Below are 20,249 nucleotides of genomic sequence, written 5' to 3'. Positions count from 1 at the left end.
GATCAGACAACGATCCTGAAGATGTTGCTGAAGATCAAAGAAATGCCAGCAAATCGATAGGGGGAGTTTGTAGAAAGAGAGAGAAAAGCTCGAAGACTGATCAAGACTGAAGATGTGAAGATACAGCATGGTGTGACTCGATAGTCGACTCCATCAACATCTGAGGGGGAGTCTGTTGGTGCACTAGATCTGCTGATTACGTCTTGTATCGAGTCATTAGCCTTAAGTGTTAGATCTGGGCACAATATACGAGAAATAGTGAGATTGTATAGGTTTATAGTTCTTGGATCGCTCATAGGTACATAGGGTATGTGGGCCGCTCATGTGACAACTGGTTGGACCGCTTTTGTGTCAACCGGTTGGGCCGCTAATGTGACATATGTATGGACCGCTTATTGGGCCTGTCCAATAAGCGGTTCCAAAGTCCTATAAATACCCTAAGAGCGAATTCATTTGTAACGTTCCTGATTTTCGTACCGAAGTGCTGCCGGATCGAAAACAGATTGTACTCATCGTCAAATCAATAGAAAAGGAGTTTAAAGTGATATACTAGCTATTCCTACGTCATTTACTTGTTTTCCGCACCTGTATTTGACGAAAACACCTCTGAACGACTCGTTCGGTCAGAATACGATCCTACAAATAACGCTACGATATGTAATATCATACAAACACTTATATATAGGAAGTACCAGCGGCGTATCCACCATGTTTGTATCATATTACACATGCCTCGTTATTCAAGTCATCCAAACCAACCAACAATGTAAGCGTTCATGTTTCAACCAATAGTTAAATGTCATAGTATAACCCAAGTTAAGTATAAGTCATGTAAAGTGTAAACAAAAGTTATGTATGGTAAGTAAAAATGAGACTACTTAAACCATAAGTAAAAATGAACAAAACAAGTATTTGAAATAAATCAAAAGTTATATTTTGTAAAATGAATGCATGTTTTATTGATACAAACACGTATGTAGTAAGTTAACGCATACATCCAAGCCTTGAGACAACAGGATAACCTTAGAGTGAAGGTTATCAAAGTAAAATGTTTTCGGATTCGGTCATTCCTTACACCCAAACAAACCTAGGATGTCAGGAACGGGATTTGTCAAGTCCTATGGTACCAGTACTTACTACCGAGCGGCATGATCGGTGTTAATGAATGTAATAAAGATCCGTTAAATAAACCAAATGTTATACCAAATGTAAACAAGTTATGTGAAAGTAATGTACTAAGTATGCTAAGTAAACATACAAAGCAGAAAAGTCATGTAAATCAATGTGCTAGCATGTTAAGTAAACACACATAGCAAAACAAATGTAATGTAAAACAATGTGCTAGCATGTCAAGTAAACACACATAGCAAAACATAATGAAATCATGTACTATAAGTGTACTAATGAACATAGCAAGTATATGATATGAAAACAGGAAAGCATGAAAGTAACAAGTAGGCACATGTGTTTCACCCCAAAACGTTTGAAAAACAGTAAAAGAGGGGACTATGTACTCACTTGAGATTGCTCAATAGACTTTAGATATCCACCAAGCAAGCTAGAAGATCACGGATTCAAACGGCACCTAATATAGGTATCTACATTAATAACGGACCTATCGGAGGATCGGGTAGTACGAGGGTTCGTAAACCACATAAGTGTGGGAACTTATGTAATATGGTTTAACAAAGCCTACATACTAAAACGAAACTTATCCTAAGTGCTTTTGACCCGTTATGACCCGTGTAGGTAGCTTATGCCACTTTAACGCGTCGTTTGCGTAAAACGCGTTCGGAATGCCTAACTAGCCCTATGACAAGCAAGATATGCCTTAACATGTTTAATATTGTTGCTAAATCAGTTTAGATGTCAAAAATTTCGTTACATAGGCTTAAAATGAATTTTAGTGCAAAAAGGGTATTTTTGGTAATTTTCCTAAGGCATAAGAACTACGTATCATACAACTACTTAGACGACGTGACCATAAGGTATAACCTTGGAAGGTTATTCCCTATACAACTACGGTCACCCAAAGTGTTTGGTCGGATCCTAAAGATCGACCAAATGGGTCGGGTTCATAAGCATAAGCGATTGTTTAGATCGCTTACCTTACAACCCTAGACAAGCACAAATCTAAAAGTGACGAGCTAAACATGTTAGAACATGTTTAGTAAAGTTAGAAAACAGGTTTGGTATTAAAACAAACGATTTTAATACCCTAGACTATAACCATCGTTATTACGCTCACGTTATGAAGTTCAAACGAACTTCGCGTTGACCATAAACTGGTCAATGCAGAAAGTCAAACACAGTTTGACTTTAACGCTAAAACGAAAGAAAAGCACGAAAGAAAACTTACAACGGGTCCCCGCAAGATTTGATTCCAAGTAATCTCAGGTAGGAAGTGTACAAACACAACCACTTAGAGAAAAACTCAGATCAAATGTGGGAAATGAATGAAAAGAGTGGGGGTATTTATAGGTGTAGCACTACCGTTAAGATCTTTTCTTGGAGAAGGGGACACGATCTAAACCGTACACTTGCCATACCTTGATTGGGTACCTTGATGGGCACACAAACCAGCCCATAGTTTATCAAAAACCATGTGCACAAGTGGGTAAAAGCTGGATCAAGCTGGAAAGCACTTTCTACTATTCTGGGCATGGCTTACGGACCGTAAGCATATCCATACGGTCTGTAAGGACCCTGCAGACCAGCCAAGTTTCAGTTTTGGCAGCTTTGGTCCCTGTGCGCGTATGGTCGTGTTTTGGCACCTCTAACACCCGTCAAACCCATTTTTAAGCTCTAAAAGGATGATAAAGCATAGGGAACATGAAATATGCTAAAAAATATGCCGGATGTCAGTTCGTTTGGCCGTACTATTGCGTTGTTCGGTTAATTACGACGGAAGTCGTAACGGACGCGAAAACGGTCCAAATTGCGCGACGAATGGATTTTTGACAAGCCAATCACTAAAACATAATATTATAATGATTAAATAAATTTTTGGATGTCCGGATGTATTCAGAACGTAAGTTATGCGCGAAAATGCAAACTTATGCACTTTTTGACGCTTTTAGTCCCTGAATGACCCCAAAAGTTTATTTTATTACACCGAACCTCTCATAGCCTATTTCTAAGTTATCTAAAGGATATTTAGGGTGTGTTTAACTTATGGGCATGTTCCGGAATGTTTGTTACAGTTCAAATTGGCATACTTTCGCAGTTTGTCAATTTTAGTCCCTGTAAGCGAATAAACAAGATTTTGCCATACCAAAGCCTTCAAAACTTATTTCTAAGTTATGTAAAGGTTATTTAAGGTATGTTAAGCATAAATTGATGTTCCGAAGTATTTGTCACGTTAAACTGAGTACGTTTACGCACCAGTTTGCGTATAATTCTCTAGAAAGCGATATAGAGTTTGAAATTGGATAAAAGTCAAAACATGAAAAACATCAAACACAAACAAACAAACATTAGGATCAAATAACTTTATTTCATTGATAAATGAATTGTTCACAATGATTACAAGCACAAATGTCACATTTACTTTTCAGAAACATGTTCAACATACTTAGACTTTGAAACTCAGCTTTCAGACATCGGTTGTCGAAAATAAATTAGAAACAAAATATTTTTGTATTTTTCAAAGTTTATGCTAAAACACTCTGAAAATCTTTTTGTACTTTTTCTTTAACATAAAACAGTAAAGAAATATTTACAGACAATATTTTTTGTTTGAGTTCGTGTCAGAGGATCATATCAGTTTATGACAAATCACTAGCACCATTGAGCTTTTAACACTTTAAGTTCTAAACAATTCACTTAGATTGTCAGTATACTGATCCACTTAAATTTTCACACAAAGTTCAACTGCTTCGAGATATGAGTTAATGTTTTAAGCACTTAAACTTATTCGCGTGTCCCACCTCAGAATATACTCTCGTATCAAGTTTCCCTAGATTCAGTCTTACAGGTGAATATACCATGATGATATCTGTACTCTGGGTTAGTGTGAGACCTTGAGAGCTCAAGTGTGAACTACTGTTCAGTCAAAGAGATGAAGGCTCGATTTTGAGGTGTGTCCCCCTTGGGGATCTTCTTTACAACTGCAATTGATTTCTATCTTTCGATATTTTTCAATTTTTATGCAGAGGGTAAGCTTTTAAAGCGCGTAAAGTATTATACGAGGTCTAGGCCATTGCTTCCGCAATATCAGAAGACCAGGTATAATATCCCAGATATCAAACAGTATAAAGACCTAGTATCTCAGAATCCAGCAATCTCTCAAACAAGATTTCGGGGGTTACCCATATATCCGAGAGATGTTCCCCAGGAGATAAGTAAGTATTGATATTTAGGTTTATATCTCGAAAACAATCTACTAAATGTGTAAAAACCTACTAGCATATCATCAGTGAGACCGTTTATCACATTTAACATTGCATTTCTTTAGCGTACTATGATTGTCTACTGATGTACTATCATTTCCTCTTTTTACACAAAACTCATTTTTAATTTTCGATTGTTTTTGGCCTTTTTCAAATTTTCAAATGTATTTGTATTTTTTGAAATTTTTACTCCCCCTAAAATTCAAAACATTTAAAACAAATTTGACAACCCGATGCAGATAGCTTTGTCTCCCAATCTATTTTCTGCTTTACATGCTCTGTTTTGCAGAAAATATACCCCCGTAATTTATAACACATTGATATTTGACAGTTTGAAAACCGTTTTTCAGTCTTGTGAAATTAATCATGTTTGTTCCGCCGTAAGGGTTTCGGCATATTCAATTAAAACATTTTTGAAATTTTTGATTTTTTGACAAAATTTAAAAACGAACATATTTTTTTCATTTTTCAATTTTTAACAAAGTAAAAACATATTTTTGGTTTTAAAATTTTTCAATTTTTTAGGGTTTTTAATATGGTTTATTTATGTACAGAACCAAATAAACTCCCTGTATTTAGATGGAGGGACCAACAGCCTTCTCTCGTGCCAGGCTGCTCCTTTCCTCGATCTGACATTCATTTTTCTTCAAGAGCACCTGCACATTCACTCAACTTAATCACTTGAACAAATCAACCCAAGCCTGTTTAGACTCAGGTAACTGAACATGAATCTTTCCAGGTAAAGCTGGATAGTTTCGTTCATTCTTTTCAGAAACATCTTCTTTAAGTTTTCCTTCAACTGAAACCTTTTGTTGTTTGACCACCCAACTTTAACCTTCTGAAACATTCCTTTTATAAATTCGTGATTCATTTTGAATGTTATTATTTTGAACAACAACTTTTGGTTTCCAAAACTGGTTTGGTTTTGTCATATCAACAGTTGTTTTCCAACTTTGTGTTGTTCTAAATCTGGGTGTCACTTGTTTCCAAGTTTGTTGTGATTCAGCCTTTGACTTTTTCGGCTTCCAAGTTTGTTTTGATTCAAACTTGGTTGACTTTTGATTCACAACATCAAACTTTCTTTTCTCAACATCAACATGTTTAAGATTTGGACACTTGCGAATAAGATGTCCAGTTTGATCACATTTAAAACAAGTTCTTTTTGAAACATCTTTAACCTATTGTTGTTGCATTTTCTTTTTAGCATAGAACTTTTCATTAGACTGTCGTCTAAATTGGAGTTCTTTCCCTTCTTCAGAACTTGTTCCATGAACAAAGTTCATTTTCTTTTGATAAATTGGCTTCTCAAATCGTTTCTGATTTTGTTTCTTCTTATAACCCAACCCACCCTTCATGGTTTTCTTCTTGTAATTAGGTTTGTTATAAAAAGTTTTCCTGCTCTTTCCAGCAAATTTTGAAATTTCTGATTTTTCAATTTCTACCAATTTGAAAACTTTTTCAATCTTTTCCGAAATCACATTTTGAATCGAGACTTCAATATCTAAGAATAATTTGTCCGATCCAATCATGGTATAAACCAATCCTTTTGAATCATCATTCACAACTTTCTCAGGTTTTGAATGTTTAAGATAACTATCATGAAAACTTCCCTCATTTTCATCCTGTGACTCAGACTTTCCGGAATATTATTTTTATACAACTAAAATCGCCAACTTTGTATTCTTAAAATACATATATTTTAAGAGAATTTTTATAGTAAATGTCTATAAATTTTACTTGGCAAAAATATGTATACTTTCATATATATCTTAAACTAATATAATTTTTAAGATTAAACTTAGAAAAATATATATTTTTTAGTTTTCGCCAAAATAATATATTTTTGTGTTGTGTAAGAAAATATATATTTTTCTCCACTCAAAAATAATACATTTTCTATTTTGACAAAATATGATATATTTTGTAATAGTTGTAAAAAATTATATTTTGCCGTTTCTTCGGTTTCAAAAATACCGTTAAGTTACGAATTTATTTCCGGAATATATATAGTCAAATGTCCGTTGTCCGATTTGTCCAATATTCGGGTATAAATTATATATTTATTTTCTTGTGATTTTGGTAATATTTTATATTACAACTTTTGGTATTTTGGTGTGGTGTATTATTTTCAAGTCCCAAATTTTAATATACTAATACAATCAATATACAAGTAGCACATAATTTTGTGACATCTAAATATATATTTTCCCTAAATATATACTTAGCCATTTTTATTAACAAAAATCAACCTCCAATATTTGTAATTTTTATAAATAAAATTATGGCAATTTTTATACTTAAAACCAAGATCGGAAATTACTTGTAAACACTTGTTTAAAAATATTTTTCTAAGTGTTTAATTTTTACAAAAATTTTACCATAGTTTCCCCTTAAAAATGGAGGTTTACATGCTTAATAGCATATCATTTTCTTGTAAAAATTCATCATCAATCAACAACAATCTTCATATGACTTACCATAAGCCATAAATGTGCATTTTTACAATATGACATGAACTTGAAGTTAGTAAAATTTTGTAGTAATTTAACATGTTGTTTAATATGTTGTAAGAACACAAAATCCATGGTTCTTATTTTATAAAACTCATTCTTATAAATTTTCATCCTTTACAACTTGTAAGATAATTTTACAAAAACTAATTTTCTTGATTTTTTCATGACTTCCACATATTAAGTGTTCCATCTAACACTTAAAACAAATTTTCTTTCTTTCAAAAATCAAACCATGTTAATTATTGAAGTAAACTTTAGTTTCTTGAAAATCTTATTTTTGAAATCTTACATTTTCAAGACTTATATCTTGTAGGAATAATCATCCAACACATAATCAAGTCTATCTTCAAGTTCATAGTTCACATAAAGGATGATCATCATAAATTCTTCAAGATCCATCCTCATACTTGCTAGATCATGTGTTAAATCATCATCTAGCAAGCTTCATATGGTGATTTACACCATATATACAAGTATTCAACAAACAAGTTTACTAGATACACTAAAACAACTTAGATTTTCATATTTTAGAGCTTTATGTTCATGTTCATCTTCTTGATTTGGTGAGTTTCTTTAGATTACCAAGTTACATCTTACTTTAACCACTAAAATTAAGAGTAAAAACAAGATCAAAGAGGCTTACTACTAGCTCTAAGGCTAGGGAAGAACAATGTGCAAGATGAAGAAGATTTGAGGTGGATAAAAGCTCTCCAAAGTGGTCCTTCAACTTCCTATGCTTGCAACCTCCTCAGTTAAGCTTGAAACACCCTAGGAATGCCTTAGAATGTATGGATTGGAGGTAGAAAATGATGGTGTTGGAAGGGTTTTTGGGGCCGTGAGCTAGAGAGGAGAAGAGGGGTGTTTGTGAAGCTTGAAGGTGATGAAATGAGAAGTAAATGTGGACTAATGGTTTATATAAAATTACTCCCAACATCTCATTATATGGAGGTTAATGTGTTCATAATCTACTCAACATATCTAATTTATTATTCAAAAGAAATCAAGAGGTGGGACCCTCTTATGAACCGTCCACAATTGGGGGGGGGGGGGGGTCTTAGTTGGGTTTTAACACTTAGTTACATAATTTGGTTAGATTTCAAGTGTTATAGTTAGTGTTTAATGTGTTTAGTGATTTTAAGATGTAATATGATCTTTGGTGATTATAACTAGCTTTGTAACATTAAAACAATGCTTCTAGTTAAATTTTAGTGTTTCGGGTAGTGTCCGGTTGTTCGTTTGGTTACCGGTTCATTAAGATGCTACATTGCGCAGTTTAGTGTGCAATATGATGTCTTTTATGACAGTTTTGATTCCCGACACTTAGCAAGTTATTCTGGACCATTAAACCACATTTCTGCATTATATTTTGAGCTTAAAATGCTGAATTTTGCTGTTTTCTACAGAATTCTGCAGTTTTAGTGTGTTTTAGGCATTTTCTGGCACTTAAATCGTCACTCAGAAGGCAGTTTTATAGTCCCTACTTTCCTACATAATATTTTAGTGTAACTCTTGGTTCCGGGGCTCATTCTGTGTTCTAACAACATGTCTATCTGAGTACTGAACTCCCGTCAGTACTTCTAGTTTATCTGTTTATTTTGCTAGTCTCGTCTTGTGCACTAATTCAACTATTCCGGGTTGCATTTAATAATGATAAGCAATCATGCAATCATGTAATGCATTTGTATGTCTTTGAAAGTAAACAGGAATCATTCATATCATTGGTTCAATCATGCACAATCATTAAGGTATAAATTACTGTTTGTATTTTACGGAATACATGGAAAAGTGCCAGTTGTCACAATCATGAAATAAGAAAAGAGCTCACAAGTTGTTCAGAAATAATCCGGTTCAATCAGTATATTAGTTATTATTATGCTTACCATAGTTTCCCAGTCGACACTAATGATATGGTAATGTTATATGACAGATTAGGGTGGTAGAAAGGCGAAAGTGATCAAGTCATGGAAGCGGGTCAACGATAGGAGGATTTAGTGATATTTTGTTCACTAAGTATATGGGTTTCTTTATTGGGCCAATTAGATTTAATTATTGGTATTTTGGAGTTTAAGTCCAACATTTGTTTTAGCGAAATGCTAGTATGTCAATGTGGTAATGGCTTATGCTTATTTTATAAAAACTTTGGTTGTTAACCAGGTTTTGTTTTCGTAAAGATTTGTCGTTTTGCAAATGGGTCATGGAAAATTTTTTCTAAATACTTGTTTGCAAATGTTTTATTAATCCAGTTATGTGGATTCATATATTTTGGGAATATTATCCTTTATTACGTAATGTCAGAAAAAAAATATGGGCCTATTTTCCACAAAGTATTTTATTATTGGTTTTTAACGTGATGGCGTTACAATAATCTTGTCTCGTTGCATGAGGACGAAACTAAGACCACGGTTCGATGCATCGCAATACACTACGAAATCATCGTTTTCATCCGAAAGAGCAAGAACAGGAGCATTGCAAAGCAAGTCCTCAAGCGTTTGAAAGGATTCCTCTTGTTTGGGTCCCCAAACAAAAGGTTTATCTTTCTGTAACACCACGTAAAAACGTGTCCAATTATGTATAGACACGTGTCCTAAACTCTAAATATGTGAAAGATTGAGTTTGAAGGACTAAAGTTGACAAACAGTGAAACTATGTTTACAGAGGGACTAAAAGTGTCAACATGCCAAACTTAGGCCACTGAATGACCATACGTGAAGAATATATCCTTAAATGAGTGATCAATTGGATATAAGAAGTCGTTTGTGAAAATAATCGAAAGATTATAAAACTACAAGGGTTAAACGTGTCAACATGTTAATTCAGACCTCTGAGTGACCTTTTAACGAAACCGAGGCTTCGAAATATTCAACTATACTCTCAAGAATAAGTGATAAAAACATCACGTGGTTTCGAGATCGTTAAGCATGTTTTCAAGATTTTGGGCTATAAGTGTCAACTTGATGAAACATTGCATTCATAGTGATAATTAACGAGCCCGAGCCTAACAAAGTTAGTCTATACATCCTTGAGCCTCAACAAACTGATTACAAGGGCTTTTATTGCCAAAAACCATGTTAAAATGGGTTTTAAACGAACAAGGACTGATTCTGCCAATTCAGAAACTTATTTAACCTGTTTCCCGGTTCTACGCGGGCCGCGTAAGACCCTTTAAGATCTTCTTCGGGCCGCCTAAAAGTGCCCAACGCAGAAAATGCAAGACAGGTGCAGGTTATTCAGTTTAACCGACTCAAACTCGTTTGTATCGATCCTAGGGGCTCTCAACCAGTTTTATAAATCAACTAGGACACCTGGGGTGATCCTAGGATGTTCCTTAACACCTGGAAGTGATCTAAACACTTGGAATTTGCTATATAAAGGACTCTAGTTCTAAGTTCATATGCACACTTCACTTGCATTCTTTCAAGAACTCTCACCTGGAGCTTGCAATCAGTAGGAGAAGATTTCCAAGTGTAGAAAAGATAGCAAGAACCATTAGTAAGGGTTTAGTTACTTGCTTAGTCGTTTTAATTAGCTTAATTATCGAAAAGTCAAACTTGTCGTAATTTAGATTTGACTTTCAGTTTAATCACATATGGTCTAACCATTGATCAAAACGAAAGAGGTTATGGAACCATATTAGGATAGGTGATTAACCCTTAAAAGGGCACCTCATAATTATTTCGTTTGACTAGTTAATTGTCGGGTCAAAGTAGCTTGACAAAAAGTCAAACTGGACAGAATGTTTGAAAATGATTTAAATTAGTAAAACAGAAGTTCTAAATTATATTTTAACATTCTAATGACTTGGTAATTAATATTAAGACATGTTTTATCAGTCCTAACCCGGCAATTAATAGTTTAAGGTCAGTTTATAACCGAAAGTCGCAAAAGCTTGACTTTTGCTTTGACTTTCAGCTCTGACCCATTCAAGCTTAATTCTTCCATGTTTTAAGCTTCCATTAGGACCACATTACTCAGTAGTATAACCCTCTGAAGTTATATTGCATGATTCTTAGCGGTTTGAATTATATGCACTTGATTGTTATTATGCTTAAAAATGCCATAAACGCCCTTTTGACACACAACTGAGATTTTTAGCAATGTGAATGGACAAAAACCTTTGCTACTGATATTTAGACTTGTCCCGAAAATTTGACATCAGTTTGAGGTCTAGACTAAGAGTTATGCTCAATAGCGTAATTAGAAAGCTTTTTATTAATTAAACGGCGTAATTAACATAAAGCCTATCTAAACCCAATGAGTTTTACATAACATTTTGATGTCAAACTTTTTGCTACTGATTGTATATGATAAATAAAATATTTTGAACTTTATAAACTGATCAAAAACTCAGATTTCCTATTTTAACCCGAAAATCGCTTAAAACCGACTTTTAAGCGTTTTAAGCGCATAGTATGAGTTACAACTATTTTTGGCATGTAAAACTTATTACCCACTGATGTTTTAGGTTAATTTATGTAATTAAAAAGTAAGCCTAAGTTTTAAACTCAGAATTTACATTTTGACCATTAAAGCTTATGTGAAATTACCAAAATGCCCCTACGGTGCATAGTTTGGTTATAAAAGATAAATTTCACATATATACAATATCCTACTGTTATAACTTATAAAAATACATATTTTTTCTGATTAGAGCAGACCTGAAACTCAGTTTAATATTTAAACTCTTTTATAATCATTGAAATTACCAAAATACCCTTATGGGACTTAACTTGGTTTAAATTACTTTTTGGGCATATATGTTAACATCCTACTGATGTATTAACATATTTTGAGCATAATAACGATTAAGACCTGTATATAATTTATTTGGTTACCCGTTACGCATTTATGCGTTTGGATCGGTTTACGTGACTAGTTGACGTATAATAGCCGAAACGGGTCAAACCTTATCATTAAATCCTCAATTTCCAGAATGTGTTTAGTTTACCCATATTACACAAGTATCCAAGCTTGTCAGGTCTAAACCACATTCTATTCCGGTCTCCGCTTAATCTAGCGTTTAGAACCGTAAAGTCTCTTTCTAACTAGCCGGTCCGAGTCTTTGACTTAGCTAAAGACCCGTTAGCATCCTAATAGGTTATTAACCTTCCATACAGATTAGTAGCATCCAGTAGAAGGTACTATCAAGAAGCTTTAGGATTATACTGCTGAGTTATCTTTCACTTTAGCTCAGGTAAATACTTTTAACTTATTTTCCCTTATACGGGCTTGGGATATGGTATTATAATAATACCACTTGGTCGGGTATGAAATCATTTAATCGGATTGTGATTAATAAATTTACATAACCCGTTTTAATCTGTCTTGTTTGATAACATAAGCATTGGGGGTTAATTCGACCGTGTCCTGGATATCCTTAGCTCATTTCATTTGAAAATGGCCACGGCGTATGCACGGGGTGTAGGCATACACCTGACAGATGAAAATGCTAAAATATAAACCCACATGTTGGGGATAACTCCTTTGTGGGTTCTATAAGTGGTGAGTCGATTAATCACGACCGGCTTCCAACCGGCCCCAATTGTATGACAAACATATAAATCTGTATACAAGATTATTTTAAATAATTGTCCCAAGTTATAAAAGATTTATGCCATGTGCACTTAAATCAATTTTCATAAATGTTTTCAAAAGAGTCAGTCAATCGTATTTACCAGTTTATATTGACGTATTTTTCTAAAGACTGATTGACAGGTACCTCTCGTAATAGGCTGGAGCTATTAGGTGTCTTAAGAGGATCTTGCAAATCCATAGATACCTAAAGTCTGTTGTTTTTGTTTCTTTGTACTTTTATTATCCGCCTGTGGATCTTATTACATCCAGTCTGTATATTCATTTACTCGAATACTCAGACATTATGGTTTGTAATAGTTTAATCACCAAGCCTTCCGCTGTGCTATTATATTGTGTGTATCAACTACGTCACGATACTCCCCACTGGGCCCACTGGTAATATGTGGAAATATCGGGGTGACAGGTTGGTATCAGAGCCAACATTGAGTGAATTAAACACTAACCTTTTGTGTTTAATCTCAGTGACACAATAAGCACGTTCCTTAGACTCTCGAGTCTAGGCAAATGACCTAGGATTTATTCTTAACTTTCCTATGCTGTTTATATTTTATTTTGTTTTGTTTTACTTGTTTTGACAGGTGATCAGCTTCAATGCCACCAAGAGTTAGGGATAAAGGAAAGGGTCCCATGCGAGGGGGACCATCAGCAGGACCTTCACATCGACGCACTATGTCTTCGTCATTTTCCAGTTCTGACTCCCACAATCTGTGGGGTCACTCTTTCGAGCCAGCGAGGCATTCTATCTCGTTGAGCTCATCTCCTTCATTCCATCCATCTTTCGGGCCGCCTGTTCCAGACGAGCCCCAGCATTCGCAACATTCTCAACACTCCCATGAGTCTCACCAGTCATACCATTCGTTGCACTCTCATTCCTTCCATCATTCGGATTCTACATACTCCCCGTCACAGTTTAATTCGAATGATTATGTCAACGACTTTTTGGGCTACAACCCTTTGGGCCCTGAGGATCACTTTTCTCAAGAAATGGAGATGGACGACGACCCAGACCCAGAAATGCAAACTGGGACACCGGGCCACCCAATTAGCATCTCAAGCGGTTCCCCATTTCATGGATCACCGTATCGTGGGCCCGATTCATACCAAGAGAGGATGGCCGCGTATGATTGGTACTTTACTCCTTCGTACCATAACTCTCCTGCTTAACCACCTTTGGTTGAACCCCAGCTTCAAGCAGTTTCACCTCCACCACTTCCTGTTGAGGAGCCGCCTCAACAGCCACCTCCCGAGCCACCGAGGCGAAGGAGGAATGTACGGATATCCGTGCGAGGAGGACCTCGTTTTAGTTCTCCTCGGGGTTCAAGTTCTTACCCTCCTATTCCCGAGGACCTCCAAATGGGTGGACCCTCAAACGCGGTGCCGGAGAAAGATCCTCCGCCAGTTTCTTATGCACCACCGCCACCGCGAATGGGTTTCGACAACCCAATCCCAACTTACCTAGGTTCTTTTGGGTACAACCCTTTTGAAAACCCAATGGGTTATCCATCGGATTATGGAACTCATGATCCGTACCTTACAGCTGCAGAATACCATCATCTTTACCCTTCTTCTTATCCTCCAGTTTATCCAACTGGATACCCGGTTCAGGGTTATCAATACCCGCCTTACCAGCAACCTCCTCCTCCCCAACAGCAGCAAACTCAGGAGATCCTGGAAAGATTAGATAGGGTTGAGCATGAGGCAAACAAAAGCAAGAAGCAACATAATAGCTTCCTCAAGGGCCTTGCAAGCCTTATTAAAGGAACGAAGAAGTAGGAAGTTGTTTATCTTATTTTATATTGTTTTTCAATCAAGTCCCTGCGAGGACATTTTATTTTCAGTACTTGGTCCCTGTGAGGACTTATTTCTATTTCTGTAGCCCTCGCGTGGGCAGTGTGTTCTTTTAAGACCCGTTTAGGGCACTTGTAGTAGTTTAATGAAATTTCTTTGGATTTTAATTATGTACTTTAATACATCATCATGTCTTATTATTTCAATTTTTATTGATCTGCCAAAGAAATTTTCTTAGAGGTATAACCTAGCCAAATTATTAAAATGGCTATGATGGTACAACCTTTTTAAGACAATAAATCTCTGTTAGCATTGTAGGATCGTTGTTGAACCCGAATGAGTCAATCCGAAGAGTTGTTTATCCAATTCAGAGGCGGAATCAATGAATTAGACACTCAAACTAATTATAATGCTTTCTTTTATTGATCTAACAACGTTTACAACCTGGAAGCAAATTGGCAGCACTTCGTTACAATTTTCAGAACCGTTACCAAATGAACATCAAGTGCACTATATATAGGTGAAAGGTTTCGCTTATTTGGACTGTCCATTGAAGCGAAACTGTTGTTATGGTTTCGCTTATATGGCATGTCCGTATAAGCGGAACCTCATGCTTTAACACCTAATTTCGTTTCTCGAACCTCGTGCACCGGATATCCTATCCTATCCTATTACATGATACAAGACGAAGTTAATAGACGTAATGCACTAACAGACTCCCCCTCGGATATTGATGAAGTCTTCAGTGACCATTCTCTGTTATGCCACCTCTTCGGTCTTGATCATCTTGCCATCTCAATCAGATTGTAACAACGTAAGCATCCATCATTCTTTCTCTTTGAACAGCTTCTAACTTTGACTCTTTTACCAGAATCTCATTACTGACTATATCATCAACAGCTTTATCATCAGCAGGCTCCCCCTCTCATCAAGCTTCCGTGCTTTTAGGGATCGACACCTAGTTTTTCAGCTACAAACTCTTCCTCACTTTCAGCTTGTCTTCAGACTCCCCCTTAGACTCTGCTTCCGGGATCGTAATCTGGTATCTTTCTTATCCTGCAATTACTCAAACACCAAATAAGTATCAACATTTTAAAACCAACAAATAAATTCTCTAAACCACTCCCCCTATCAACAAACTTTATAGATATGGCAGCGTTAAAGAATCCAACTCCCACACAATTTATCATCCAAGTTCAAGTTAATGACCTCGGAGATATCACAAACTGTTTTTGAAAATTTTTGATTTTAAATCAAGTATCAAATTAATGAAGTTGTTTTATTTTCAGAAACACAATCAGCTTACTTAGATTTTGAAACTCAACATTTCAGATATCGGTTGTCGAAAATAAAGCAGAAATCAAAATCTTTTTGTATTTTCTGAAAATATAAAGCAGTAGGAAATATATACAAACATATTTACAGACAATATTTTTGTTTGAGTATGCGTCAGAGGATCATATCAAATTTTGACAAGTTACAAGTACCGTTGAGCTTAGTTACACGTTAAGAATTAAACAATTCACTTAGATTGTCGATATACTAATCCACTTAAATTTTCATACAAATTTCAACTGATTCAGGATGCGAATTAGATGTTTTAAGAACTTAACTCATTCATGTGTCCCACCTCTTGAATATACTCCCGTATCCAGAATCTCAATATTCAGTCTTACAGGTGAGTATACTACAATGATATCTGTACATAAATTAGGTATGCGAGGGCCAAGGGATCTCAGGTCGATACTTCCGTATGCGCAGAGATATATCAGCTTTGACTTTTCAGTATGTCCCCTTTAGAGGATCTTTTAGTTACAACAGCAGCGACTATCAATTTTATTGTTTCATATGCATGCTGAGGGTTTATGCTGTGTTTCAAGCATTTGGTGAAAGTATTATCCAAGGACTAGGTCAGAACTTCCGTTCAGCAAAAGTCCCAGAATAATACCCCAGACATCATTGAGTATAAAAACCTAGTATACCAGAATACGAGACCTTTCAAATGAGATTTCAGGGGTTACCTATATATCCAAGTAGTGTTCCCCATGAAATAAGCAAGTGTTTGAATTTAGATTTATATCCCGAAAAAGTTTACTAAGTGTATAAAAACCTATCGACATATCATCAGTGAGACTGTTTAACGCTATTAATTCTTTATAATTCTTTAGCATACCGTAACTGTCTACTGATGTACTATCATTTCCTCTTTTTACGCAAAACTCAATTTTTTGAATTTTATCATGTTTTTGGCTTTTCAAATTTTCTAATGTTTTTGTATTTTCTGACAATTTCTCCCCCTAAAATGCAAAACCATTAAAAGAAATTTGACAAACCGATACTAATAGCTTTGTCTCGCCATCCATTTTCTGTTAATCATGTACTGAATTACACTAAAAGCAGTAATTACCCCCATGATTTACAACACATTGATTTTTACAGTTTGAAAACCGTTTTCAATCTGATGAATGTAATCATGTTCGTTCAGCAGTGAGGGTTTCGGCGTATTCAAGTAACAATTATTCTAGCACAAACTAAAACAAAACATATTTTTGGTTTTTACTTTTTCAAATTTTTAGGCTTTTGATAAAATTGTTTATTTATGTACAAACAACACAAACGAAACTCCCTGTTCAACCAAACCAGGGTACTGCAACCTCCTCCTGTGCCAGGTTGCTCCAACTATCATTCTCACAATCTTCAATTCCGTTGAGCACCTGCACATTGCAACAATTTGATTATTTGAATAATTTAGCCCAGGTCTGTTGAACCTTTGGCATTTCAACACAATAATTTTCATTCAATTTTGGAAAATCTTTGTCATTTAAAACTTTTTCAGCTTTGATCTCAATTTTTACATCTTTTACCGACGTCACTTGTTTTTTAGCACTCCGCACTTGATCTTTCGGAGTACCCCTTTTGTAAAAGTTTGTTCCTTTTTGACCCTTTTGATTTTGAACAACATTTTTAGGTTTCCAAAACTCTTGAGGTTTTGTCATATCAACAGATGTTCTCCAACTCTGTGTCGTTCTCAATCTGGGTGTGTGAGAATTCCAGGTCTGTCTTGAATCGAACCTGTTCGGGTTTGATTTCCATTTTTGATTGGAAGCAAACTTGTTCGTATTGTAACTCCAAGTTTGTTTCGAATCAAATCTGGTTGACCTTGGTTTCACACTCTCAGATTTCTGTTTTTCAACATCAACAAGCTTTGGATTTGGACACTTTCGTGCAACATGTCCAATTTGATCACACTTAAAACACACTTTCTCTGAAACATCCTTGGCCTGTTGTTGTTTCTTTTTCAAAGCATCAAACTCCTCATTAGACTGTTGTCCAAATTTGAATTTTTCCTCTTCTTTCAAGCTTTTCCCTTGAACAAAATTTATCTTTTGTTGCCAATTTTGTTGTTTACTTTGATTCAAATTTTGTTTCCTTTTATAACCCAAACCAGCCTTCATGTTTTTCTTCTTAGAACCAGGTTTGTTATAAAAAGATTTATGACTTTTACCAGCAAACTTTGGAATCTCAGACTTTTCAATCTCAACCATTTTGAAAACTTTATCAACCTTTTCTGAAATCACATTCTGAATCGGGAATACAATATCTAAGAATAATTTGTCCGATCCAATCATGGTATAAACCAATCCCTTTGAATCATCATTCAAATTTTTCTCGAATTTTGTGTTTTTCAGATAACCATCATAAAGATTTCCTTCATCTTCATCCTGTGATTCAGACTTACCTTTAGTAGACTCATCTTTCAAAACACTATCAACTACCTTACTTACCACCTCTGAATCATCAGCATCATCAGATTTGGTGTAAGTCACATCAATACTTTCAGGTAATTGGTCAGCTATGTTCAAACCTTTTGCCACATTTTCTTCATCATAAAAAGTATAATTGTTTCTCAATGGTGGTGGTACCTGATGAAATTCTGAACCAATACCCTTTTTGCAATTATCAGTATCTTTGTCATCTGGTGTGATGTTGAAAATGCGTTCGAGAATGTACGAAGAATTATGATAACTTTGAAGTTTTGTAACAATCTTTTCTTTTTCAGCCAAGACTTGTTTAAGATTAGCAATTTCATCAACACACTTGTTCAATTCAATTTGCTTATCTTTAAACTTTCTTTCATACATTTCTTTTGTTGTTAAAGTTTCAGACAGTCTTTGATCAAAACTTTTGACTTGGCTTTTCAAAGTATCATAAGCTTCTTGTACTCTCTGACTCGACCATTTTAAAGAATCATATTGTTTTTTGTAACTCTAGAAACTTAGATTCTTTCTCAACACAATCAACACATTTTGCGGCACATCTTTCTTTCAAAATCTTATTTTCTTCTTCAAGATCATGACATTTTTGTGTTAGCTTTTCAACTTTTAATTTTAAACTTTCTTTTGTTTCAATTCTTTCTTTACATTTCATTTTTAAAACATTTTCAAGTTTATTCATTTCATTATCTTTTGATTTTATCAGTTCATCTTTATCAATACAAGCTCTACATGTTTCCATGCATTTCTTGCATTGTTCAATTGATTTTAAGATTTTAGAATCAGAATTTACCTCAGTGATTAACACCTTGGCGTGCTCAGCTGCCTCTGTCTGTTTCATCTCTTGTATCTTCTCGTTATCAGCACTATCATCACTGACAATCTTCATCTTCTCAATCTTTTCTTCAATCTCTTTCAGCACCAGTTCTTCTTTCTTCTTCTGTTCTCCCTCAGATTTTTGATCTTCTTCAACAGCAAGCTTTGCAACAATCTTTACTTCTTCAATCATCTTTTTCAATTTTTCTTCTTTTCTCTTCTTCATTTCTACCATCTTCGGTAGACTTGCTTCAAAAACCTCTCTTATCTTCTTCTCCAGATCAGGCAGATAACTTTTATCAGAAAGCCTTCTTGTGTTGAAAGTACGCTCACTTGGAAACAAATTGGTTACAGCATCAAAATCCACTTTTGACGGATCAACTACTGGATTACCCTGTGGATCCATGTAACACTCTAACTCTTCATTCCATCTCTTGGCTCTTTGTGCTTCTTGAAATGGTTCATTCAACTTGCTAATCTCCCATCTCGCACTGTCTCTTCGCCACCAAGTATCATGATCATCATTTGCAACAAATGCATATCCAACTGCATCTTTTTCCGGTAGAACCTCTTTGCTCCAATCATACCCTTCATCATCATATATAACTGCAAGAGCCCTTGATTTTTCTTCCGGCTGTTTCAATCTTGGTGGTTCAGACTTGTTCTGATGGTAAATCGCTTTCTTGTAATAATCTTCGTTGAACGGGTTCTCAGAATCATCAGCAGCATACGCATTTCTGCACTTGCGCTTGAAATGACCTTTTTGTTTGCATTTGAAGCATGTCACTTTGGATTTATCAAATCCCAGTTTGGTAGTTGGTCCATCAATTGACTTTCTCCCTGTGATCTCCATGAACCTCTGTGCTCGACGAACCGCACTGGCCATGCACCATCTTATGTCCATTAGTTCCATCTCCTCAGGGTCTAATTGATCATAATCTTCTTTCGTCAAATTGGTATTGCCAATCTTCCCTGCAACGAGGCATTCATATGATTCAAGTACAGATGCCAAGAAAACCATCTGTTGTTTCGCCGATTCTTCGCTGAAGTTCTGCCCATTCTTCAAATCAACTGCGATATTACACTGGAATAGATTCTTTGAAGCTGATTGGTCTGAGGTGTTTGAAGAAGATCCACTGTGAAAACCACGGTGAAGACTTTCATTGTTCACTGAGCTTGAACTTTCTGCAGAAAATGCTATTTTTGAAGATCCAGCCTGTGGTATATTTCCTCTGTAGTAAACCTCCACATTCTGCTGATAAGCTGGACTGTTGACTTTAGATCTTTTTAACTCCAATTCATGGCTTTCAAGCCCTTTCAATCAGCAAATCCACTTTTAAATCATCTGGCTTGATTGTATTTTTCAGCATTAGAGC

General features: G+C 35.4%; 1 protein-coding gene across 1 annotated transcript; it reads left to right on the top strand.

Moving 5' to 3' along the window:
* Positions 1-13,087: 13,087 nt before the first annotated feature.
* On the top strand, positions 13,088-13,660 carry LOC110943309. Its single transcript, XM_022185060.1, has one exon. It carries the CDS (start codon positions 13,088-13,090, stop codon positions 13,658-13,660), a length of 573 nt encoding a protein of 190 aa, XP_022040752.1.
* Positions 13,661-20,249: the final 6,589 nt, after the last annotated feature.

Source organism: Helianthus annuus, chromosome 5 (genome assembly GCF_002127325.2).
Source record: "Helianthus annuus cultivar XRQ/B chromosome 5, HanXRQr2.0-SUNRISE, whole genome shotgun sequence".
In the NCBI taxonomy this organism is placed as follows: domain Eukaryota; kingdom Viridiplantae; phylum Streptophyta; class Magnoliopsida; order Asterales; family Asteraceae; genus Helianthus; species Helianthus annuus.
The sequence above is the reverse complement of the archived record's forward strand: the minus strand, read 5'-3'. Positions and strand labels throughout refer to the sequence as shown.